The 27106-nt window shown below is 39.8% G+C and overlaps 1 protein-coding gene across 4 annotated transcripts in view; it reads right to left on the bottom strand.

Annotated features, from left to right (window-relative positions):
• LAD1 (ladinin 1) overlaps window positions 1-27106 on the bottom strand; it is a 117097-nt gene that overhangs the window by 9576 nt on the left and 80415 nt on the right. For all 4 annotated transcript variants that reach the window (XM_075195628.1, XM_075195626.1, XM_075195629.1 and 1 more), the window contains exons 5-9: window positions 21608-21779; window positions 20683-20754; window positions 20558-20604; window positions 9337-9409; window positions 8261-8389 (exon numbers count right to left, since the gene is read on the bottom strand). In XM_075195628.1, coding sequence (XP_075051729.1) covers window positions 8261-8389; window positions 9337-9409; window positions 20558-20604; window positions 20683-20754; window positions 21608-21779 — 493 coding nt within the window. The remainder of the gene's footprint in view (window positions 1-8260; window positions 8390-9336; window positions 9410-20557; window positions 20605-20682; window positions 20755-21607; window positions 21780-27106) is intronic.

Below are 27106 nucleotides of genomic sequence, written 5' to 3'. Positions count from 1 at the left end.
CCTATAGCAGGGGGACACATGGCAGGGGTCCCCCTGCCATAATGACAAACCAACCCCAGGCTGTTCAGCGCTGGGCTGGATTCCCTAGGGAGTGGGGTCCGCCGAAAAAAATGAGCAAGCCCCCCCTCTAGGGACACCAGCCCAGTGCTCTTCCTACACCCCTGGGCGGTGGGTGTAGGGTTATAACGGCGATTATAGTTGAAAAAAACAAACAGACGCCATTTTGTTTTGTGGAACTACAAGTCCCTGCCAGCCAGGGTGCCATAAATAGTGTGGGCATGCTGCTACTTGTACAACTACAAGCACCAGCATACCCATGGCAACCAGGGCATGTTGGCACTTGGAGAACCACAAGAGACAACATGCCCTTAGACCCATGGCTGGCTGGGACCTGTAGTTCCACAAACCAAAATGTTTACAAAACCATAACACCCTCATTAAAACCACTAACATTTAATAAAAATAATAAACCCACAATAAAGACAGTAAACGCCCTCATTTACACCATATATTTTTATTAAAAATAATAAATTCCCTATACTCACCACTGAAGTTTTCTTCTGTCTTCAGCAGCTTTTAATCCTAAAATGGCTGTCAACCAAGTCCAAAATAAATTTGTATCCAAAGTCCGGCTTGACCAAGTCCAAAATAAATTTGTAATTTCCAAAGTCTGGCTTGAAATGTCCAAAATAAATTTGTAGATCCAAAAGTCCAGACACATTACCACAAGCCCCCTCTACCATCACACACACACATTACCACAAGCCCCCTGTGCCATCACACACACACTATTACAAACCCCGTGTGCCATCACACACACTACTGTGCCCCTTCATCATCACCATGCTCTGTTATGCTTTATGATCACACTGTGCCCTCCATGCTGCCCCCTTCACATGGACCCCTTCATCAGTATGTTCCATACTGCCCCCCTTAATCGTTCTGTGCCATGTTGCCCCCATCCCCTTCATCACTCTGTGCCCTGCTGCTCCTTCCCCCTTCATCACTGTGCCATGCTGTTCCCCCCTCCTTCATCACTGTGCCATGCTGCCCGCCCTCTCCTTCATCACTTTGCCATGCTGCTCCCCCCTCTCCTTCATCACTGTGCCATGCTGCTCCCCCCTCTCCTTCATCACTGTGCCATGCTGCCCAGCCTCTCCTTTATCACTGTGCCATGCTGCTACCACCTCTCCTTCATCCCTGTGCCATGCTGCCCCCTCCTTCATGACTTCCATGCTGCCCCCCTACTTCATCACTGTGCCATGCTGCCCCCCCTCCTTCATCACTGTGCCATGCTGCTCCTCCCCCCTTCTCCTTCATCACTGTACCATGCTGTTCCCCCCCTCCTTCATCACTGTGCCATGCTGCTTCCCCCCTCTCCTTCATCACTGTGCCATGCTGCTGCCCCCTCTCCTTCAGCCCTATGCCATGCTCACCCCCTCCTTCATTACTGTGCCATGCTGCCCCCCTCCTTCATCACTGTGCCATGCTGCCCCCTCCTTCATCACTGTGCCATGCTGCTCCCCTCCCTCTCCTTCATCACTGTGCCATGCTGCTCCCCCCTCTCCTTCATTAATATGCCATGCTGCCCCCACCTCTCCTTCATCACTGTGCCATGCTGCCCCCCCTCCTTCATCACTGTGCCATGCTGCCCCCCCTCCATCACTGTGCCATGCTGCTCCCCTCCCTCTCCACTGTGCCATGCTGCTCCCCTCCCTCTCCATCACTGTGCCATGCTGCTCCCCCCTCTCCGTCATCAATGTGCCATGCTGCCCTCCCTCTCCTTCATCACTGTGCCATGCTGCTTCCCCCACTCTCCTTCATCACTGTGCCATGCTGCCCCCCCTCTCCTTCATCACTGTGCCATGCTGCTCCCCCCCCTTCCTTAATCACTGTGCCATGTTGCTCCCCCCCTCTCCGTCATCAATGTGCCATGCTGACCCCCACTGTCCATAACTGTGCCATGTTGCCCCCCCCCTCTCCTTCATCACTTGGTGTCTTTTTGTTTTCCTCCCTTTGCCTCCATTCTTTTACTTACCTTTGTATTGGCCTCTTTCATCTTCTGTCTTCTGTCTGGGTCCTCTCTGCGCCACTCCTAACTGAATGTCGGGCGTGACATGATGACATCATGCTCGATATTCAGTGTAAATGCAGCAGAGAGGAAGGAGGAGGGACGCCTGCGCCGCGATCATATGAGTATTTGTTGCTTTTTTCAAATAGTCTGCTCCACCCACCAACGAAGGAGTCAGAGCCACCCCCCCCTTCCCCACAAAAATAAATAAATAATAAAACAGTGTAGATTAAAAATAAAATAAAAAAAAGTCGGCATTGAGTATTCGGAAAGTATACTTCACTGTGCTGGACTAAAGTATATTCCCCCTAAATTCTATTCTTCTTGCAGCTGCTGCATTCTCCTACATGCTGTTGCAGAATCCCGAAAAATGACCCTAAATATTTTGGGACACAGAAAGCATCTCCTGCACGCACCTGTTATTTTTTAAAAAGTTCTGCACCACCAAGTTTATTGTGTGAGCAAAACAGGGAATGTGATGGAATGCACCCAGCTGTAAAGCTCTCACAATATTGGTGGCGTTATCAGAAATGACATACCCTGAGGAGAGTCTAAGCGGGATTAGCCATGATGCAATGATATCCCTTAGCAATTCTGGAGTCCATATATCCAGAGGAATATAAATATATTAGAGACTGTACAAAGAAGGGCAACTAAAATGGTGCATAGCCTACAGCACAAAACTTACCCGGAAAGACTCAATGATCTTAATATGTATAGTTTGAAGCAGAGCAGGGAAATGGTTTGAACAAGGTACAGGAGGGAAACATTCAGCAAAGCAAGAGAAGAACTAGAACACGAGGACATGCACTGAAACTGGAGGGAAGTAGGTTCAGAGGAAATTTAAGATAAAATCTACTTCACAGAAAGGTGTAGTGAATAAGTGGAATAGCCTCCCATTAGAGGTGGTAGGGGCTAATACAGTAGAGCAGTTTAAACATGCTTGGGATAGACATAAGAATATCCTTATAAAGAATAAATGATCAAATAGGGTTTAAGGTACCATAGGTTAATAAAGACCAAGTGGTTCTTATCTGCCGTCAAATTGTTTCTATTCCCTAAGTGGGGAGCAGCATGGGAGATCTTGTAGCGAGAGGTGATTAAGAGAGACGAGATGTGGCACAGGTCAGAGGTAGATCTAAGAGAAAGGGAGGTAGATTATTTTGATATGAGAATTGAGATGTACGAAGGGGTGGTGCTGTTGAGGACTTTGTAGATAAGAATGATTAATTTGAATTGGATTCTGGAGGACACAGGGAGCCAGTGTACGGATTTGCAAAGTGGTGCAGCAGATGTGGAGTGGTGAGAGAGGACGTCTTGCAGCAGCATTTAGGATGAATTGAAGTGTGGATATACGGGAGTTGGGAATGTCAGATAGCAGGAGGTTGCAGTAGTTAAGATGGGATATGATGAGAGAATGAGTAAGAGATTTGGTAGGATGTTCAGTGAGAAAAGGGCATACTCTGGCAATGTTTTTAAGGTGGAATCGATTGGGAGATATTCTGGATGTGAGGATTAAAGCAGAGTGCAGAGTCAAGTACGACACTAAGCAACGGGCTTGGGAGACTGAGAAAATCGTGGCGTTATTAACAGTGAGGGAGATTTGAGGGGAGGTGGTGATTCTGGCAGGAAGGAAGATAATAAGCTCTGTTTTGGATATGTTGAGCTTTAGGTAGCCTGGGGACATCATCATTATCATCATTTATTTATATAGCACCAACATATTCCATAGCGCTTTACAATTGGGGACAAACATAGTAAACTAATAAACAAACTGGGTAAAACGGACATAGAGGTGAGAAGGCCATGCTCACAATCTTACAATCTATGGGAGTTTGACACGAGGTTAAATCTACATTTTGCATTTCGGCCCAGCCAGACTGCAAAGGTAAAAGTGACTTATAAGCTAAATGATCCTGTCACACAACAATGTTGGTCAAGGGGTAGTTGTCTTGTGTGAAATTGTGTAACGGGTGGTAATAGGGTAATGTAGTGAGGTTAAGATGGTGGTTGAGGAATATTATAAGCTTGTCTGAAGGTGGGTTTTCAGAGAACGCTTGAAAGTTTGTAGACCAGAGAGTCTTATTGTGTGAGCGAGAGATTTCCATAGAGTGGGTGCCGCCCGAAAAAAGTCCTGTAACCGTTTATGGGAGGGTGTAATGAGTGTGGATGAGAGACGCAGATCTATTGCAGAACGGAGATGGCGATTTGGGAGATATTTTGAGACAAGAGAGGAGATGTATGTTGGTGCAGCTTTGTTGATGGCCTTGTAGGTTAGTAAAAGTATTTTATATAGGTTTCGGTAGAAAACAGGCAACCAGTGTAGAGACATACAGAGTGATTCAACAGAGGAATAACAATTTGCAAGGAAAATCAATCTTGCCGCAGCGTGCAAAATAGATTGTAGGGGTTTGAGTCTGTTTTGGGGAAGACCAGTAAGGAGTGAATTGCAATAGTCAATGCGGGAGATGATAAGTACATGAATTAAGGTTTTTGCAATGTCTTGCATGAGATATGTGCGAATTCTGGAAATGTATTTTAGATGTATGTAACATGATTTAGATATAGAGTCAATGTGGGGAACAAAGGATAGGTGTGAGTAAAGGATTACACCTAGGCAGTGAGCTTGTGGGGTGGGATTTATGGTCATGTTATTAACAGAGATAGAAATGTCAGGTATGCTCTTGTTGGTGGGTGGGAATATTATTAACTCTGTTTTAGAAAGATTAAGTTTGAGTTGGCGAGAGGACATCCTAGACAAAATGTCAGAAAGACAGTCAGTTACACGGGACAAAACAGATGTCGAGAGATCAGGAGAGGATAGATAAATTTGGGTATCATCCGCATAGAGATGATACTGAAATCCAAAGGAACTTATTAGATTTCCAAGAAAAGCAGTATAGATAGAGAACAGCAGAGGACCTAGCACTGAGCCTTGCGGTACTCCAACTGATAAAGGAAGCACAGCAGAGGTGGCCCCAGAGAAATTAACAGTGAAAGAACGATTAGAAAGGTAGGATGAGAACCAAGATAGAACAGTGTCTTGAAGACCTAGGGATTGCAGCGTTTGTATGAGAAGAGAGTGGTAAATGGTGTTAAATGCAGCAGAGAGATCCAGGAGAATTAGGAGAGAGTAATGGCGTTTAGTTTTAGCAGTGATCAGATCATTGACAACCTTAGTCAACGTGGTCTCTGTGGAGTGTTGAGAGCGAAAGCCAGACTGAAGAGGATCCAAAAGGTTGTTTGCGGAAAGGAAGCGTGTGAGGCGAGTGTAGGCAAGTGAAAGTGCTGCAGGTGAGGCAGTGTCTGATTGCATGAGCCATGTTTTTTTTATTGACAGAAGGTTGAGTTTTTTTGAGAGGAAATGGAGGTAAGTTTGTTACAAACAGCGTGTATTCCAAAGGGCAAACTTAAAGGACTTTGAGGTTTGCTTTAGAGCGGTAGTGCTCTGATGTATGTGTGTGAGGAGTGTGGGGGACCTGGATTTGGTGATATATCACCAGCTAATAGAAGCAAAGAGAGAGAAAGATAGGTAAGGGGATTGTAAGATGTGTGACCTTTTATTTTCTGGCGACAGGTGGAGGCTGTACTTGCTAGAGATAATAAATAGGACAACAGTTCATGGGTGTTAAATAGAGCCGAGTGAAGTAAGGCAAGTGCAGTGTGGACAAATGTTTGTGTTGGTGGAGGGGTGAAAGTTGACACAGTCCTAAAGATAATGCCATGAAAAGAGACCAAGAAAGGCAATTTGTTGAACATTTTGATAAAAGAGTCAAAGACAAAAAAGTAGTGGATTTTAAAGAATTACCTATTTGCAGTGTTCCATATAGATAGACAAGTATTGCAGAAATAGACTGGCAGATATAGCTTATTCCTGAAAGTAATCAAATGTTGTCCAATGTTTTTTCCAACTGTGTTGTCTAACTGTGCATTTTCGTACACTTTGTGAGAAAACTCACTTAGTGCAGAAAACACACAAACGTCTCACGCCACATACGTCACCCCATAGACTGAGGCTAAGATGTAGTCAGACTAACATACTTTTTAAATACACAGTTGCAGAGATGATACACAAATTAATGTAATGTAAACATCTATGTGGAGATAGCATATGATGCCCGAATCTTCCTTAATTAGTTTGACAGGAGACTGGCATCACTACTATATGCTGTTGGGAGACATTTCACCTTCCACTATATAACTCTCAATTTGTGGCATCCTGTTCATGTCCTTTCTCTTCCTCATCTCATTATACTGCACTAAGCTACCCTTGATTCAGTGAATGTGTTACATGAAAATGGCTGGGATTCTCTGCTGACGGTGTGTTCTTAAAAGCTCAAGCTCTATAGCTTATTGTATATTATATGTTAGATTATGTATATTAATATTTGAATTGAAGCAGGCCGTCATTTGTAGGGGTATTTTAATACTTGATTAACACCACACAGTCCCTTATTACTCTTTCCATCATTATACATGCTTTATTTTTTAATATATAGATTCAGCCCTCTCAGTTTAAAGAAATATTTACTTATCTATATAATTTTTTAGTGTAGTCAGCTGCACTGCTGGCAAACATATAAATCAGTGGTTCTTAAACAGGTGTTTGTGACAACATTTCTGGGAGTGCGAGTCTATTTATTTTTGTACCTTAATTCCATTGAATGATGGCAATTTAATAAAATATTATCTAATTGGAATATGAACCAATGCACACATAAAAATGGAGCTTGACGAAATGTGCTCAGTACTATTCCAACACTGGCAAAAGACATAATTACAGACGATACCATTTTCCACAACCTACATTTGTGAGATGGAAGTTTCCTCGCTTCTGCCTATAAAAGGCCAGAACCCACTTAAATGCACGTGATGACATGAGAGTAGCTATTTAAAAAAAAGAGCTTAGCTTCAAGGATTTTATTAATATTATAATTATTATTAATAATAATAATAATAATAATAAGCGACAGCAAAGTAGACAGAGAATTAAGTATATGTTTAAATCTGTTTGTGCATATATGTCACTGATAAAACAAAAGTTTAGTGTGTTTAATTATTACATTATTTGAATAATGTCATTGTAACCCAGGCATGCTTAACATTTTTAAAAATAAGCAAGAATGCAGCACAATTTTAAGGGTTACTTTTAATCAGAGGTGAACATTAAGGGGTAAATGTATCAAAGTCCGGTTTTTTCATCTTGCGGGAGATCGGCGTCTTTGCAGCTAAAATTTAAAGGGCTTGTAAAGGCAAGTTTGAAAAAACCGGACTTTGATACATTTACCCCTAGGAGTAATGTGTGTTAAAGCTGGTTGGGGGATAAGAAACATGTCATACTGTTTTTAGTTCACATATTTGTGTATGCCGCAGTTCCCCTGTGATACTGTACCTCAGATGAGTAAGATTCAAGTAGTGGAGAGCTGGCAAATTTTAGCCCAGAGGGCAAGACTTGACTCACCTATTTTAAAGGTAAAGAAAATGTAGGTAGCCCAGTGTCCCAGCCTAAGGTATCCCACTATAGGGCCAGCCCCTCTATCCCTCAGCCCAGCCAGCCCCTGGATTCAAGATCCCTAAAATACCCTCAGAATTTATGGCTGATATCATCAGAAGACACCATCCTCATTTAAAATGAATCACATAATTGTGGCATCATAAACATTTTTGATGTTACCCAAAATATTTAAACCTAAGATGTTAACAGTCCGGATCAAGGGCATGTTGTTTGCCATTAAGTGTTGTGCTGTCCTGTAAATATTCTAGTGTGGATGTATTTTTAATAATTATGAAAAGAGCAATTCCGGAAACAAAGCTGTACAATAAGTGTATGTGGGGAGCATCAATCCGCATATTACTGAATTTCCAAGCTCATCAGCCAAATTGGAACAGTGATAGACTGGAGTATGCAGTGCTGACCATTAAAGGACCCACTAGATAAAAAATAATATATTTTATGTAGTACATACAGTATATAAATACAGAAAATTGTGATATGGAATTATTTTGTTTATGCTTTTCTGATACCAGATAGCAATAACATCACTGCCCAATTAGGTTTAGGTTCCACTGCAGGACCCTGGCAACTCTAATAGCCAGTACAAGCCTGCTAGGTATCACAAGCTAGAATGCAGGAGTCACCAAAGAATAGTCACTCTTTCTGGGGTTAAATAATATTTAAAGATTTCTCACCTTCCTGCAAATATTTGATCTACCAGAATTTTCTTCCTTTTCAAAGATACTTCTCTTGCTGGCTACACCATCTGATGCTCCAATGACTCCTCGACTGTGAGAGGATGGTATCCTGACACTTGCGGATTTCTAAAAATAGGTGACTTCATTTAGGAATTAAAACACAGCAATTTGTTGCAAAATGCAGACATAATATCCCACATTAAAGGGTAATAACTTAAATACTACATCTACTACAGTAACAGTGGGCTTGATTCATTAAGGAAAGTAAAGCAAAAAAAATTTGTAACTTTGCACCTTGGCAAAACCATGTTGCATTGGAGGGGGAGTTAAATTTAAAATGTGGGAAGATTTATAGTTGGGGAAAGGCATGTCCTATATAAAGTTTAAATTTCAATGTAAAAGTATTTGTGTGCTACATGAAAAAACAGCCAGTATTTAAATTATGTACAAAATAATAAGCAAATTTTACCCCTTGCATTGTAACATGGTTTTGTCAAGGAGAAAACTTACTCATGTTTTGCCTTACTTTCCTTAGTGAATCGGCCCAGTATAGCAAATGAGAATAATCCTTGATAGTGTTTTTCTATAAAATGTACATAATAGGAACTAATGCTGGTAAATGTTGTTTCAAGTCCTTAATTTAAATAATCTCTTAGTTCAGTATTTCATCGCCTGGTTCAACGTCATAAAACCAATATCCAAAGGACCATGAGTAGGCAGTTTGCACAAAGTCAGACCTGTGTCCTGCAGTATACTAACATTTGTTATAACAATATAACAAATGTTATATTGTTCCTTCCTTATACTATAATTTGCTTTTATTTTTGTCTGTGATATAACTTTGCATTTACAACAACATTTTGGACTGAATTTACTGTAGGGCAAACTGTCAAAATTGTGCAAGATCCTCACAACTGTACAAGTTCAAAGGTTTCTCATCAATTTAAAATTGCACTTTGACTTTGTATTGCTTATTATTTTAAATTGCTATCTGTACTGCCTGTTAAATTGCTACTTGGCATAAACAAGTATTGCTCACTGCTTGGTAGTTTAAAAAAAAGAAAAAAAAGTACCTTTATAGCTGAAGTATACTTCTCCATTCGGTCATCTATTTTTTTACTCCGGAGAGATAATCTTAAACTAGAGCTACACAGAAAAAGAGTTGGGAATTATATAATAAACAATACTGCAATCCAAAAATATTTATTTTCTGAATAAATCTTTATTTAGTTTTAAGTAATACACACATGAAAAGAAAACTGAATGACAATACTGAAAATGACATATAACTTATAGATTGATGGTATGATTAACATGTAAATTAAACTTATGGAGAGGGAAAAGGGGGAAATATAGAAAGATGTGTGGGGTAATTAAAAGAAGGTGGAAGAGAATCTGGAGTTGGTGTCACTGGTGATCAGTGGGTAGTTTTTGAAGAATGTATCCTGGTTATTATTATTATTATCTTGTATTTATAAAGCACTGACAAACAACATCAGCAGTGGTCAGTGCGCATCTCTCAAGCCACATGCGGCTCTTTTATCTTTGAAATGTGACTCCTGACAAGGAGCATCACCAGAGCATTATGCTCCGGGCACTGGCAGTGGCAGATCAGCTGTTCAACTTACCGAGAACAGTCACATCACATGACCTTCTCTGCACAATGCAGGGAGGACAAAGTGTCACAGTCAATCACGGAAGGGGAGGAGAGCATGTAGTGTGCTCTCCCTCCTTCCACTGCGTGAAATCCAGTGGCTAAGTATGGAGGTGTTAGGTCAGTAAGGGACATGTGTGATCTTATGGCATGTGAAGAGGTATAATTGGCGTGTATGGGGAATGTGGATAGATCTGATGGCATGTGGTGAGGCTGATTGGCATGTAAGTTCCATGTGGTGGGGGGTCTGATGGCATGTAAGGGGTGAGTGTGGAGGTATAATGGACATGTGGGTAGACATGTGGGTAGATCTGATGACAGGTGCAGAGGTCTGATGGCAGGGGAGGGCTTGCAAATTTCAGCCCGGGGAACAAGACAACTCAGCAGCCTATTTTAAAGGAAAAAAATGCAGGTGGCCCAGTGACCCAGCCCAAGGTAGCCCACTATGGGACCAGCCCAGGGTGCAAATGCCCCCCTGGACAACCTGCACCTCTCCTATGGGCATTTGGACAGGTCTGATGAACATGTGGGGATATCTCCTGCCCATTTCTGAGGCATGTGGGCAGATCTGATGGTATGTGGAGAGGTCTGATGACGTGGGGAGGGTGATGTGCATGTAAAGGGCATGTGGGGAGATCTGATGGACATGTAAAGAGGTTTGAGGGGCATGTTAGCCATTTATGACTTTTTTATCCTAACTTCAATAGTTCCCTCCTCAATGACTGTGGATACAGAAGCAGTGTGAGCTACTGCAAAGAGAGTGTAAGTAGCTCTTCGAACCCTCCTCCGCTGGATACAGCATCAAGGTAAGATCTGTGTTGTGCAGAGCTGTGCTGATTTGATGATTACTGTTATTTGTTTGGCAATATTAAATATTTTTTTTTTTCGCTTTGCAAGGTATTGTAAATTGCTATGTTTTCAATGTATGTGTGTACAGTATGTATGCGCATGTTATACTGTGTATATGTATATACACACATATATAAAAGGTAAAGTTGGCTCCCTGTGGTATCTATAGATATTTTTTTGGTTCTTGGTCTCTGACTGGTTGGCCACCCATGTAACAAATTATATACAATAACATGAAACAAAAGGCAAAAAAGGTCCCTTCCCAAATGAGCTTGCACTCTAAGTGGTTTAGGGAACACCTGATATACAAGTAATCAAATAACAATTGTAGTAGCTGTGTACAACTGTGTATTGTTATTACAAGGCAGCAACATTATCAGCTACCAATAATAAAGCAATCATTGGTGGATGGCATTTCTATGCTGCTACCGGTGGTGCATCATGGGTGAAATGAGGAGAGACAATGGAAGTTGGAGACATGAAACAAAAAACAATCACTGTGGAAACCATAAAATAGTCAGTTGCTGTCAAGCATAACTGTCCTTTATCATTTATATTAAGTGAACCTCAATCCTCTTCTGGTTGTAGATAAAGCTTTTCCTTTCATTGACAACTTGTAGTAGCTTTGAGTAACTTGGTGTCTTACTTTAGTACAATGCCCCCTGCTGGAAAAAGAGCCTTTCATGTAACCCATTTGTGGCTACAGCTGCTGTTACCAAGGAGGATGTGGAGGTCACCAAAGGAGGAACTAAGATAACAATAGCATTGACACTTGACAACAATGTCAGTTGAACTCACTGTGTCCAGCACCTTAACTGAGATGGTATTAGATCTTCTAAACAACCTGGCCCTTGGTGTAATGACACTCCTTGGCACCACTTTGTAAACTTCCTACTGCCTTCACAAACTTTAACTGATTTTATATTTGTGAGTTTGGCACAGAGTTGATCTACACTGCCATAATCAAACATTAATACAAATATTTATAGAGACCATGGCAAGACCTACGTATTGTAATAATTCCACCTTGTTTTTAAGAAATTCTGTATTTTTTATACATTGCAGCTAAGACAAGAGGAAGAACAATGGGTTATTAGTAATTGAGGTATTAGGTCACTGTGCTAAGGAAATCTGTAATTTCATTGAAATAAGCCATGATTCCAGGGCTTGTCCACCATATGTGTAGAAAGATACCTATGCCCCCACAACTTCTCCAACATCAAGGGGAGATAGATCTACAAAATTTATGTAATCTAATAGGGACTAGCTAATATATGTAATATATGTTTTAAGAGTCTTCCTTAATATCATCATCAGCTATTTATATAGCACCAATAATTCCGCAGCGCTGTACAGAGAACTCACTCACATCTGTCCCGGCCCCATTGGAGTTTACAGTCTAAATTCCCTAACATATACACAGAGAGAGAGAGAGAGAGAGAGAGAGAGAGAGAGAGACACACACACACGCACACACACACACACACACACACACAAACTAGGGTCAATTTGATGGCAGCCAATTCACCTATTAGTATGTTTTTGGAGTGTGGGACCAAACCAGAGCACCTCAGAGGAAACCAATGCAAACTTGGGGAGAATATACAAACTCCACACTGACAAGGCAATGGTTGCCCCTTAATATGAGTCAATATTTAAAACTTAGAGACCCTTTAATTACAGCAAAAGAGTGCTCTTTAGTGGGAGCCCCCAAATCTTCTTGCAATTCAAATTTAGGTGTGGTCATTTGTTTCAAGAGTAGCAAAATATTTTAAAGCAGATTATCCCATTGTTATGGGATTTCAATAACATAGTGACTCAATTAGTCATAGCAGGTTTAGTTAAGGTGGTAATAAAGTGGCTGAACTGGAAATACATAAATCAATAGGCTTAAAAAAAGACCTGAACAAGTGCAATTTAATGGTTGCAAAAATAAGGGCAAGGGCAAACTCAGGATTTTTAGAGGGTGGGTTTCCAAATGCTTGGTTTTGGAAAAGAGCAAAACAAAAACCACTTGCTGCAATACTAAAAAACGTTAGAACATTTTAATGGATGTAAATGTAATAGCTTATGTTAAATTAAAATAAAAGAATGATGTATAACACCTATAACATTATGTTTTTAGCCCCCTCTCCCCTCGATTATGATGGGTGAGATCATCGGGAATGATGCCTCAGTGTACAAGGCTAGTGCCTCATTTTTCAATGAGACAGTGACTAGGACCGCAGTATCGCTGGGTGGGCTTAGTCACGTGGGACGAAAGCGCTAGCACTGGCTATGTGGGGCTTATGTGGGAGACCAGAGTTTTAAAGACTCTGGTTTCCCCGCGACTTGGGGTGGAAGTGACCATGTTACCCAGGGCAGGTGAGGATAAGGTCCTGGACTCACCTGGTGTTTTGGGCAGTAGGCATCTGCCAATTAGTAACTAGGTCTAATTTATTGTTATAGTTCAGAGAGGATGAGACCTCATCATGTAAGGCCGAAGACCACATCAGAAAATGCATGTGTGTGGGGGAGGGTGTACAGGTGACACATTTTAAAGCCCAGGAAGAGAAGGGAAGAGCCCCAACTACTGAAGTCCACAGTAAGGAAACCACCAGAGGGATCCCCATTTTCAGGTTTACCCAAGAAGCAACACAGCATACAGGGACCACAAGCTCAATGCCTATATGTGATCCTTGACTCAGAACTATCCTTTGATCCCTGCATCCAATCGATAGCTAAATCCTGTTAAAAACATCTAAGAAACATTTCCAGAATACACACATATCTCACACAAGAAAAAATCTTGTCTAGCCTAGTGTGGACATCATGCAAAAAAGAGTAAAAGGTGTAATCTCTGGCTGATGGTTCCTTTACTTGTCATCCATTAAATAAATAAGTAAAGCTTTAGACCTGTCCAGGTGGCAATCAATAAAGTTCCCCAAAGACTACCCTTCCTCTCCTGTGCTGGGCTATAATGTCAATGAGAATATTAATATAATTAAATTGGTTTTGATTAGGGGCATATACATTAATAGGGGTATATGGAAGTCTGTATAGTTAACCCACTAACATAAGAAATCTACCTTCTGGATCACAGACTGCATTCGAAGGTACAATGTTAAGAAGTTAGGCAAGCATTACAATCACTAATTTTTTTAAGTTTAGAATCACAAGCAGGGTGACTATTAGCTAACTGTTACGAGTACGACCTAAGTTCTAGATGCTCAGTGTCAGAAAACTTTGTTTTCTGAAGAAGAACACCATCACCGTCCAATTGTTGAAACAAAGTGTGAAATAGAGTAGTTCTTTTATATAAAGTATGATTGGTTGACAGGGTCAACACTTTCACTTTTTTTAGAATGTTTGATAAATCTACCCCTTTGTGTTTAACAAGATAAGTTTAATAATCATTTAAGGGTGAAGTATGTTTATTGGACATTATTGTAAAGAACTCACCAGGGCCCCAAATAGCTTTTCTATCTCAGCTCTAAAAGCCCAGTGCTTTTACAGGCTACCGCTTATAATGAGCACTTAAAGCATTCTGTGTGATAGGGTCTGCTGTAATATACTGTACTTCAGTTGAAGAGCATTAGTACTGAGCACTTTGAACATTTGGACGCTGCTATTGACGATTTTGAAAACTGCTTGAGTATTTTAAATAAGAGCTAGTGTGGCATACTGATCGTTTTACTCATGTAAATGAAACATTTCAATATCGTTAGGGCTACCAGGCTATTATCATAAGCTTACAGAACTATCTGCAAAGGTCTTCACCTATAGCAGCCGCCTTTCCCGTAGAGCTGGATATGCTCACAGGTACTCATATGCCCCCAGGTCTTAAACTCAATGTAGTGCAATCTTATGAGTAATTCCGCAGCACGGGAATAAGAGGTGATGACAGCAGGCAGCGTGATCAGGTTCAGGCAAAAGTCAGGGCCACAAGCAAACAATCAGAAGTCCAGAGAAACAAACCAAAGGTCAACCACAAAGGAATCCAGGAATCAGCACAACAGGACAGGAGCAGGTCAGCAGCCAGGAACTGAACGCTATAACCGGCAGGTAGGCTAAGCCCTCCCTGCCTTAAATACATAGATGGGCCAATAGGAAGCCAGGAAGCCCTGCTGGTTGATCAGCCTCAGGAGGCTGCTAATTAATTGTTAATAAAATACATGTTGCGCACACGCCTGGACGCGGCAGATCGAGGCATAGTGTCCCGACCCTTGCCGTAGCCACGGCCGGGACAAAACCGGAACGGACATCCCGGTCATCCTAGTGATGGCCAGGACACAGACGGGAAAACGTGGCTCGGAACAAATATGGAGCAATTACATTTTGTGCTTTAAACATAGAACGAAAATCTCCAATGTGACACCACCATAAGTCAATACCTAGACAGCAATAGTTCACAAAAATGTATCTATATAAAAGGATACATGTACAATATTAACATTCAATCCAAATTGAGAATGTCTGCTCTTCAGTGGTTTTGTTACAAAATATTTTTGTCTTTCTAAGTAGTGTAAAGTACTGTAAAGTAGCCACCAACCACATCAATTGTTGTTGATGTCACGCCTTTCACTAGGAATATCACTGACTGTATTAGTACAACTAAACTGAGAGGCGCGGAGTCTAATGCACCACCGGTGTTCGCCGGGGACCCCCGCAAGGAGGTTTGGGCTTTGCTGCATGTGATGCGCAGGTCGCGGTTCTCCCAGATAGTTACCAGTGCAGTGAATGGAGAGTAGTCAAACAGGCTGAGTCGAAACCAGAGGAGCACAGTACAACGGAGACAAGGCAAATCGTAGTCAGGAACAGTCCAAGGGTCAAAACCAGTGCGGGCAGCGAAGAACAAGGGATGATCCGGAAGAGAAGTCAAACAATAGCCAAGGAGTCAATACACAGGAGTAACACAGGAACAACAATGCTGGAGCTGGAAGAACCAATACTCTGGCACTAGACATGTATATACCCTAATGTGCCTCCTGATTGGGTTAGGGAGATTTAGGCGGTTTAGACATGCTGGCTGCAGACAGGTGAGCAGAGATAGAGTTCTGCTGCTAGGCAACAGGACGTGGATTACGGAGAGAAAGTGTCCGTCTACGGCGCCTGTGGAGAGCGCGGAGACGGCACCTGACAGCTGATTAGCAGACCACAGGTAGTACTCTGTATCTGCTCACCAGAGGGAATCATAAGCATATATAATTACTACTGCTTACTTATCTCCCTTTTTGTCATGATCAAAAAGTAATAAATAACTAAATTCCCTGTGCCATATCGTAAAGTGATAAGGTACACCACCGTTTAAATTATTACAAATTGGCTATATTTACCCACTTCAATGATATAAAAGCACACAGCCCAACACAATAATATCACTAATGTCTGAAAAACTTAAATGACACCAAACTAAAGTCTCTATATATCATCCAATGGACTATCGAAATGGTCTGCCCCTCATCAACAAATAATTCTGTATGCCCCATTAAAACATCTCTGTGTCATAGAGCCTATACGACTGTTGCCATCACAAATCTATGACACCCAAGTCATTATACAAAATCCTCCAGATACACTTAAAACATTTCACGTTTTTGATTAGCAAATAGCTGTGTTTACCGCTCCAAAATAATTCCTTGTATTATTAATAATAAGCATTCTATTATACCCCTGACCAGCAGAATGAAATTGAATCACATTTAACTTATAAAGGGAAACCAGCACCACAAAATTTTGATTTTGAAATGAATGTGTCCAGCCCAGTGTATGTAATTCCATATACATATACTGTATATACACATTAACCTCTTCATAGAGTGCATAGTGTATATAATACAGTATTCATACTGTGCATAGTGTATATAATACATTATTAATCAATACTGACAACATATATTATCTATAGTATTTAGATTCTACTATATACATTATGCACCGTGGGCCTGATTAATTTTCGAATGCAAAGTGAACGCAAATCAAGAAACATTTCTATTTGAATCTGGGTATAAGTACAGTCATGGGCAAAAGTTTTGAGAATGAAACAAGTATTGGTTTTCACAAAGTTTGCTGCGTCAGTGTTTTTAGACCTTTTTGTCAGATGTTGCTATCATATGCTGAAATAAAATTACAAGCATTTCATAAGTGTCAAAGGCTTTTATTGACAGTTACATTAAGTTTATGCAAACAGTCAATATTTGCAGTGTTGGCCCTTCTTTTTTACAACCTCTGCAATTCACCCTGGCATGCTGCCAGTCAACTTCTGGGCCACATACTGACTGATGGCCATCCATTCTTGCCTAATCAATGCTTGTTTGTCAGAATTTATGGGTTTTTGTTTGTCCACCCGCCTCTTGAGGATTCACCACAAGTTCTCAATGGGATTAAGGTCTGGGGAGTTTCCTGGCCATGGACCCAAAATTTCAATGTTTTGATGTAATGAGGCTGTCCATTTATATATCTTATTAAGATGGTCATTCAGAGGTAGCTTGATTGACTTCCCTCAAAAAGTATATAACTGGTTTGCAAGGTTTAAAAATATACTGGGGTAATTAAGAAAAAAAGCTATTTTAGAATAATTTACTATTAATTTATAATCTGCAATCAGTCTCTATACTAATGTGGTGTTCCATGTGAATACCATTTATTTTTCCAACAGTATATAAAAAATTGGCCAGTAGCCCTATGTAGGATATTTGTGGATAATTCAGCTGGGCAAGATACAAATATATGTGTTCTTGGGATACTCATTTAATATTTGAAACATCTATGAATAGGCAGTAACGGATAATAGGCTCTTCTTATATTGCCATGATATAGAAAACGGTTTGAAATCCATAAAGGAATATATGAATGTGTGGTAAAGGAATAAATAATACACACATACTGAACCATTTCAACACTTTATTAACATAATATTACTGTCATCAAAAGAAACAATTGTTATGGTTAAACTCTGTTAACCTGGCTTCACCTAGGGGTTGAAGAAAAATCATTTTAATTCACTCATTTCTTTCTATTTTATCACTTTTCTATATATTTTAACAATATTTCACCATTGTAGAATAAAATATATAAAATGACCTAGGATATCTGTCCCGATACCTTATATTTTTTAATTGATACTTAATAATGATTGTGTTTTTAATTATTATTTCCCTCAAATGGAACTGGAGTTTCTTCCTATAGTACTAACTTTTGTCTCTGTCCTTCTGTTGATTATTAGTTGGAAGAGCACCCTCTCACCCTAGCAATTATAATACAGATATAAGGGAAAGATGAGATAAGTCCTAACTGTGCGGATCTAACTCCTTTTGTGTTTTCAAAAAAATGTGAGTGAGCCCACTCCTTTTGCTGAGAAGCAACCCCACACATGAACGGTCTCAGAATGCTTTACTGTTGGCATGACACAGGACTAGCGTTCAACTTTCCTTCTCCGGACAAGCGTTTTTCCAGATGATCCAAACAATCTGAAAGGGGATTCATCAGAGATAATTACTTTACCCCAGTCCTCAGCAGTCCAATCCCTGTACCTTTTGCAGAATATCAGTCTGTCCCTGATGTTTTTCCTGGAGAGAAGTGACTTCTTTGCTGGCCTTCTTGACATCAGGCCATCCTCCAAAAGTCTTTGCCTCACTGTGCGTGCAGATGCACTAACACTTGCCTGCTGCCATTCCTGAGCAAGTTCTGCACTGGTGGTGCCCAGATCCCGCAGCTGAATCAACTTTAGGAGACGGCCCTGGGGCTTGCTGGACATCCTTGGGTACCCTGAAGCCTTCTTCATAACTACTGAACTTCTCTCCTTGAATTTTTTGATGATCCAATAAATGGTTGGTTTAGGTGCAATCTTACTAGCAGCAATATCCTTGCCTGTGAAACCCTTTTTGTGCAAAGCAATAATGACTGTACGTGTTTCCTTGCAGGTAACCATGTTTAACAGAGGAAGAACAATGATTTCAAGCACCACCCTCCTTTTAAAGCTTCCAGTCTGTTATTCTAACTCAATCAGCATGTCAGAGTGATCTCTAGTCTTGTCCTAGTCAACACTCTCACCTGTGTTAACGATAGAATTACTGACCTGATGTCAGCTGGTCCTTTTGTGGCAGGGCTGAAATGAAGTGTAAATGTTGTTTTTGGTATAAAGTTCATTGTCATGGCAGAGAGGGACTTTGAAATTAATTGCTATTCATCTGATCCCTCATCATGACATTCTGGACTATATGTTAATTGCCATCATAACAACTGAGGCAGCAGACTTTGTGAAAAATAATATTTGTGTCATTCTCAAAACTTTTGGCCATGACTGTACACTCTGGCTATAATTAACTTGCCGTATGCAGATAGACAGTACACAATCCATACAGGACAGGGAAATGCATATGTGCATTATAAAGTCCCATCAGAACGCATGCAAAAAACAAATCTATTAAATAAATTAACAACTCTTAATACTATAAAAAATAAAATATTATTAAAAATACACTTGTACAGAAAAAATACTTGTACACTGATGATATATTGCTGTATATGGCCAATGCTGATCCCTCTTCGAAGGAGATTTATCAGACGATTGGCCAAAATTATTATTATTATAATAATAATAATAATAATAATAATAATAATAATAATAATAGTCCATTATTGGGTCTCTATATACACTGGAGTAAAATAATAATATTCTAATTGTACCTGGATTCTCAGATAACAGTGCAACACTTAGTTAGGCATTTTCCTTTTTATATTCCCAAACATTTATTCCAAACCAGTGACAGGAAAATACTATCTTTCTTATGGATGTTAGATCCATAGTATATCAAAAGAGTTTGAACTGGCTACTCTACAACTAGGGACAAGGGAGGACTATCATTTTTTAACTGTAATATTTACATATTAGTAGCCATACTAGTGTTAGTTTGATGGTGGTTAGAATCCTCTCCTGTTTCTTTAGATTGTAAATCCACATGAGCAGGGCTCTTTCTACCCTCTTTGTATGATTTATTTTTTTGTATGATTTTTATACTGAATTTATGGCGCTGATAATAATCCCACCACTGTATGATAAACTGTGCAATCACATTTTTTACGGCCCTGCCTTTAGTCCCCTATTTGTTCTCCCAGTGCTATCCCAATGAGAATATGCCTACAAGCACCAGGCATGACCCACCCGAATATATGATCAATCTTAGCTCCCCAGTGGGGTATTCTTACGTTTCCCTATTCCAAGGACCTCACTATCATATTAGGTCTCTTTACAATAGTTATGGCAACAATAGTTTTCACCCTTTTTCTAGATACTACATTTATTTTAAATCAGATTCCTAAGGGATTCTGCAAATGCAGCTTGCTGTCCAAGCACAATTTTCCAAATGCTCATTATTCTAAAGTACACCCTGTTGGTATTCTTGCTTCCTAGAAGGAAACTTCTCTCATATCAATTTTAATATTTTCATCTCCTTCCAACCCAAAACATACCAAACTCTTTGATAAATGGAACACAGATGTCCCAGACCTGACTGACGACCAAAATGCTTAATAGCTACTCAAATATCATCTCTTCTAAGGATCATATGATCCAAATGAGAGTTCTCCTTCTTTGTTTTACAGCTGATAGCTTATATAGGGGTAAACCTTAAGTTTCAGACAAAAGCTCAAAATGTGTAATAGATGGTGGCATTTCACCTAGTTCTGGCCTGCTCAAATATTATGCATCTCTGGAAAAAAACAAGTGACACGTGTGTTATTTTAGTCAGACCAGAATGTTATTCTTTTAATCACATAAAGTTTTACAAATGTATGTATGGTAACAGACTGACCTCCGTATGAGACCACTATCAACCCGATCTTCACTTTGAGACAGCGTCTGAAATCAAACAGATAAACAACCATGAACAACTTTAGCTGATTAATTACCTACATATTTTTAATTGATCAAACTCACCCTAACAGAGCTGGTTAGAGGAGTAAGCCTTTTAAAGGATGTTGAAGTCTGTAGAGGAGTAGGAAGGTTTTCCTGCACAAGAAAACATTGCTTTAGGTCTCCTATTGTTGGACTACCGTATGATTTTACCACAGGAATAGGCAAATAGAAAGTACAGAAACACTCAGTAAATGAATCTTAGCTGTTTAACAACCAATATTTTCTGATTTACATCATGCTTAACTATTGTAAGTTTGATTTTATGACACTGTTACTACCCCTATGTGGGTTTAGCTTTAGTTTTATGTTGCTAAGGGTTTTTTTTAATAATGTAAAAAATTTCAATAAAAAATTTGCTTAAATAAAAAAATTAAGCTTAGCTAATTAAAACAATAACATTTAATGTTACATTGCGCTTCTACTAAACTTTTATTCAGTCAAGCTGAATATACTATACAGAGAAAGCAAAAATAAGAGACAGGCAGTCTGTCTTAGCCACACCTATTAATGTACTTTCCAGGTCAATGTTAGGAAAGTCGTCTCTAGAATAATGATGACAGAATTAATATGAATATCAAGCATACTAGTTTAGAGCAAAAAAAAGAAAGCCATTTTTTCCTCTTAATACGATTCACCTCCCCCCTGCCACTGAGGGCTGTTCTGGGGAGAAGTTTTTTTCCAGGCCTCTTAGGTTTCATTCACAGCCCCATTCAAAAACAGGAGTGGAATAAAGGGGGAAATTATGACTTGTCATTGGTCCTATCGGTCACATACCCCCTCCACTGCTATTATTTAAAGATGGTATTTAAAGATGGTGAACTGTATTTGTTTGCATATTACATATTAGTAAAATATTTTTTGTAGCATCACTTTAAGTAACCTGAATGTTTTCCCTACAGCTGTATATATGAATCGTGATGATTCTTGGCTTGCATGGTTGCCTCACCTGCTTGCTGCTCTGAGTTGTGTTGCACACGGTGGAGGACAATGATGGAATCACAACTTTGGTTCTTACTGTTCTTGATGCATGATGAGCTTCTTCTGTTTCTTCAAGGAGAGGGAGTGGACTTTTGACACCTCTGTCACTATCACTCTGCAGACGTGGAATTTTCACAGAACTTTCAAAACATAGAGTAAATGGTAAATATACTGATGGTGGAGATAGTAAGTGTTCATACTGAATTTCTACATAATAAGCAAAGTCACAGTTTAGTAATTGTATACCTTCCTCTATTTTTTAAAATTGAAAATAGAGAAAACTAGAGCAGACTGTTTTGCTGTGGCTGAAATGGATACATCACGTTTTGAAGATATGTCCAGTTTCCGTGGGGCATATTGCTTTACTCCAGTTAACTCTCCATCAAATTAACCTGGCCTAAATGAACTAGTTTATTTATGTTTAATAACAAGAAAAACACTTTATCATCATTTTTTCAATCCAGTCTAGTATAGTGTACTTGGTAATTAGTATGAAAATCATGAGAAAAGCACTCAAGTCCTACATTATACTAACATGCACCCAGCAATCCAATGCAACTAAGGAAGCAAGTTTTCAACCCACATCATGTACAAACAGGATTTCTGCACATTTATCACTGTAAATATTTGCATTAACCTATTCAGGCACTTTGTATTTACAAACTTGGAATTCATATAAGAATCGCCATTGATTAATGTGTGAATGGGTTCACACATTAATCAATGGCAATTCAAAGACCAGGAAGTAGCAGAAGACCCAGAGCCGCTTCCCGCCAACAAGGAGTGAAGATGAAGGTAATGGATGTTATGCTCTAGGGGTTATGGCATAAGAGCACTTCAAGGAACCGGTAGTTGGGAACTGTTAGGCCAATAGCACGTTGAATCACTTAAGAGTGTTAAGGCTTCAGTGATCAACAGGCAGACTTCAAATTCACAGAAGAGACCACAGGCAGTAAGTATGTTTTGCCTTGAATATATACACCGATCAGCCACAACATTAAGTCCACTGACAAGTGAAGTGAATAACATTGATTATCTCGTTACAAAGGCACATGTTGGATATATTAGGCAGCAAGTGAACAGTCAGTTCTTGAAGTTGTTGTGTTGGAAGCAGGAAAAATGGGCAAGCGTAAGGATCTGAGCGACTTTGATAAGGGCCAAATTGTGATGGCTAGACGACTGGGTCAGAGCATCTCCAAAATGGCAGGTCTTGTGGGGTGTTCCTGTTATGCAATGGTTAGTACCTACCAAAAGTTGTCCAAGTAAAGACAACTGGTGAACCAGAGTCAGGGTCATGAGAACCCAAAGCTCATTGATGCACGTGGGGAGCAAATGCTAGCCCATGTGATCTAATCCCACACAAGACTTGTTACTGTAGCACAAATTGCTGAAAAATTTACTGCTGGCTGAGACAGAAAGATGTCAGAACACACAATGAATCACAGCTTGCTGCTTATGGGGCTGCGAAGCTGCAGATCGCTCAGAGTACCCATGCTGACCCCTGTCCACTGCCTTACAAAGGGACTAGAACTGGACCACGAAGTAATGGAAGAAGTTGGCCTGGGCTGATGAATCACATTTTCTTTTACATAATGTGGCCAGCTGGGTGCATGTGCGTTGTTTACCTGGGAAAGAGTTCACACAAGACTTACATATGTCCTTTTAATACTCAAGCAACCCTCTGACACCTTGAACATCATTTCAGTGTGAGCACTTATGAAGCACTTAAGCATAAATCAAAATCTTATTGTCCTATAGCCTATAGATTGTACGACTGCAAGCAGGGCCCTCTTACCTCACTTTTGGTCTGTAACCCAGTCTCCTCTTTATTCCCAATTATAAAGTGCTACAAAATATACTGACACTATATAAATATATGTTAATCATAATAATAATATGGATGTAGGGCAGCAAGGTTCGCATTGGAAGAGTGAAGCATTAAGAGGGAATATATCCACTATGCTGTCATGGAGTCAAGCTGCAGCTGTATGTTCAGGGGCAGGTGTGGTAACGCCTGTAATAAGTCATGTGCTTGAGAGAGATGGGGGTCAGGAGCTAAGGGGGCAAAATCCTGGAGGTAATTGCAAGAAGACTTATGTATGTGTGTGTTTGTGCTTGGGAATAAAAGAAAGAACATGTTAAGGGGAATACATAGAGGTCAGTTTGCTACCAGCATTTATGGTCCTGGTTGTAAAATTAATTAGAAAGAGTGAACTTAGGGAGGAAGAATGGGCCAAAAATCAAGTACAAAAGACTTTCTGGAACTGGCAACAGGCATTTGTGACAATGACTAGTATAAAAAACCCACATAAATGTTAATCATTCTTCAAGTATATACATATCTTATATATGGAGAGATTATGGGGGAATGGCATGGTTGTATTATGATGAAGCTTTTAGACAGTGAAAAGCAATGCATGTTATGCTATGAATTTGCAAAGATATGGCTGTTATTGATGTCAGGAAAGCACTCAGAGTGGAACTTATGTTCAGCGATGGATCATAAGGAGATAGTGCTGGAGAAATTTTACAGTCTACTTATCCTAGATATGAGGATGTCAGTCTTGGAAGTTGTGCTGAAAAAAAGAACCTGAAACATTCAAAATTATTCACCATTTTCCTTACCAAGAATGTAAGAAAATGTACACCTCTTTTGATAAAGCTTTGCAGAAAGTCAAGAGCTGTGGGATCTTTTATGTGGGCTGAAGCTTTTCCATGAGTTGCCCTATATCCTGTAAGTTATTTAAAGCATTCTGCTTGTTTATATAAAGGGTTGTTAATTTTGAGTCATGTAATAAGTGCGTGTGCCTTTTGCTTCGATAATTTTCTATTTAGGGGCCCTGCTACATCCTTACTTAGTGGTTATGCAGGGGCATGTTTTCAATTTTGTTGCTAAAGATTTTAGAGTGCTACTAGCACAGAATAAATTGTTAGGCCCTACAACGGTGCTAACATTCTTGAGAAGGACATGGTACAACATCTAGATGACTCAAGTTCAGAAGCTGCATGACTTGAAGAAGCTAATTTTCTCATTGCTGTTGTAATGAAAGCCACGCTTAAGCAGATGCAGTTGCTGCTGAACCACTTAGCATTAGCAAATAGAATTAAGCCCATGGGGCAAGTATTTTTTAGGCGCATCATCACAGCTATAATTGGGGTAGGCCTCACCATTTTGTAAGTCTAGTGAAGTTAAGAAGGATTTGAAGTTGTGACTATATTTCCTAGATGAATACAACCGGTACTCAATATGGAGTAAAAAAAAATATGCTATTCTGTGTTACAGCTATTCACTTTGGATTTAGAGCTTATTATGAGGGAAAATGGTGTATGGAGCAGGGGGCGTATCAAAATGAGTAAGAGCTAGCTGGATGCATAATGTGATGCTGTTAAAGCTGTTTCCAATGTTAATAGTGATGGAGCTCTCGGGCAATGAGCTACAGAATGGACAAGTGGTATTCAGGTCTGATACCAAGGCAATTGTGAAAGTCTTAAACACACTTTCAGCTAGATCCCCTCTAGTGGTATCATTACTGTGCGCAGTAGGTTTGAGTTGCTTGAACAGAACATTTGGGTGAGAGCCAGGTACATTACAGGAGTTAATACTAAAATAGCAGATGTGTTACCCAGGTTAATTTATTTTAATTTCACAGGCAGATATGTCCCCTTACACAGATGCTCTACTCGCCGCTGGGAGTTAGTTACTACAGGAGTGTTGAACTGATCTGGGCTTTATCAGCACTGAATAATTTTTGCACAGTCTAAGGTGTTATTGTAAATGAGCAGCCTGCTTGGAAGTAGAAGTACTGGCATGTATCTTCTTTGGCTTACAGTCAACAAGTTGGTCGGATGTAATGAGGCAATTTAATATAAGAGGGATGGTGGCAGGTTAGAAGAATCTCACAGCCGCCCCAGATACCATCATCAGGGGTACAATTATGTCAGAGTTGTTTGGAAAGATTGGGCAACCCCCAGAGATTGTGCCGATCTTGGTTTGAGTGAAAGGTAATTATTCTCTGTCATCAGGAGGTCAAGGACAGAGCAAATGGGTAAACGGAGGAGACTCAATTAGAAAACTCAGCAGATTATTCTATAAGTCTGGTAGAGAGGGTAAAAGAGTTTTCACGGGGGCGTGGGTTTAAAAAAAATGGAGTAGGACGTTCCTACTTTCCTCTGCAATTAGTACGCCAGATATTAGTACGATATTAGCCCAACTTCTACAGCAAATTGAGAAGGCTACACAACTAGGTCAAATTTTAATTATGGGGGATTTTAATTATCTGGACATTGATTGGAGTACTGAGACCTGTGGTAGAGCTAGGGGAAATAGATTTCTGAGCACGATAAAAGACCATTACATGTCACAATTAGTAGAGGAACCAACTAGGGACCGGACTATACTGGACCTAGTAATAAAAAACAATGTAGACGTAATATCAAATATTCAAGTAAGGGAGCACTTGGGAAACAGTGATCATAATATGGTCTCATTTGAAATTAGTTTCCAGAAGCAACGGTATAAGGGATCAACTAGGACTTTAAGCTTTAGAAAGGCAATTTTTAATATGCTAAAGGAGTCTATAAAGAGCATAGACTGGGACAAAGCGTTTGAAGGAAAAAATACGGAAGAAAAGTGGGCTGTCTTTAAAATGTTGTTGGAAACATACACATATAAGTTCATTCCTATGGGAAATAAATATAAAAGAATTAAGTCTAAACCAATGTGGCTAAATAAAAAGATAAGGGAAGAAATGCAAAGGAAGAAGCGTGCATTTAAATTGTTTAAGTCTGAAGGGTCAGAGGAGTCCTTCCATAGGTACAAGGAATGTAATAAAACATGCAAAAAGGAAATTAGATTGGCTAAATTAGAAAATGAAAGGCAAGTTGCAAAAGAAAGTAAGACAAACCCCAAAAAGTTTTTTAAGTATATAAATGGCAAAAGGATTAAAAAAGATAATATAGGACCCCTAAGAAGTGAGATGGGTGAATTGATAAGCAGAGGTATTAAACACTTTCTTTTCTTCAGTATTTACTAGAGAGGAACAAATGGTAGGAGTAATACATAAAAATGGAAACATACCATTAATTAATACTTGGTTGTCAGAGGAAGAAGTCTAAAGGCGACTGAAAAATATTAAGATAAATAAAGCTCCAGGTACAGATGGCATACACCCAAGGGTTCTTATGGAGTTAAACTCGGAAATAGCTCGACCGCTATTCTTAATTTTCAGAGATTCAATCTCATCAGGCTCAGTACCAAGGGATTAGCAAATAGCAGATGTGGTGCCGTTGTTTAAAAAGGGGACGAGATCACAACCAGGGAATTATAGACCTGTAAGTCTGACATCAATAGTGGGTAAACTACTGGAAGGTATTTTAAGGGATAGTATTCAGGATTACTTGGTGCGCAATAAAATTATTAGTAGGAATCAACATGGATTTGTGAGGGATAGGTCATGTCAAACTAATC

This window comes from Mixophyes fleayi, chromosome 2 (assembly GCF_038048845.1).
Source record: "Mixophyes fleayi isolate aMixFle1 chromosome 2, aMixFle1.hap1, whole genome shotgun sequence".
NCBI lineage: Eukaryota > Metazoa > Chordata > Amphibia > Anura > Limnodynastidae > Mixophyes > Mixophyes fleayi.
This window is presented reverse-complemented; position numbering and strand designations above follow the sequence as displayed.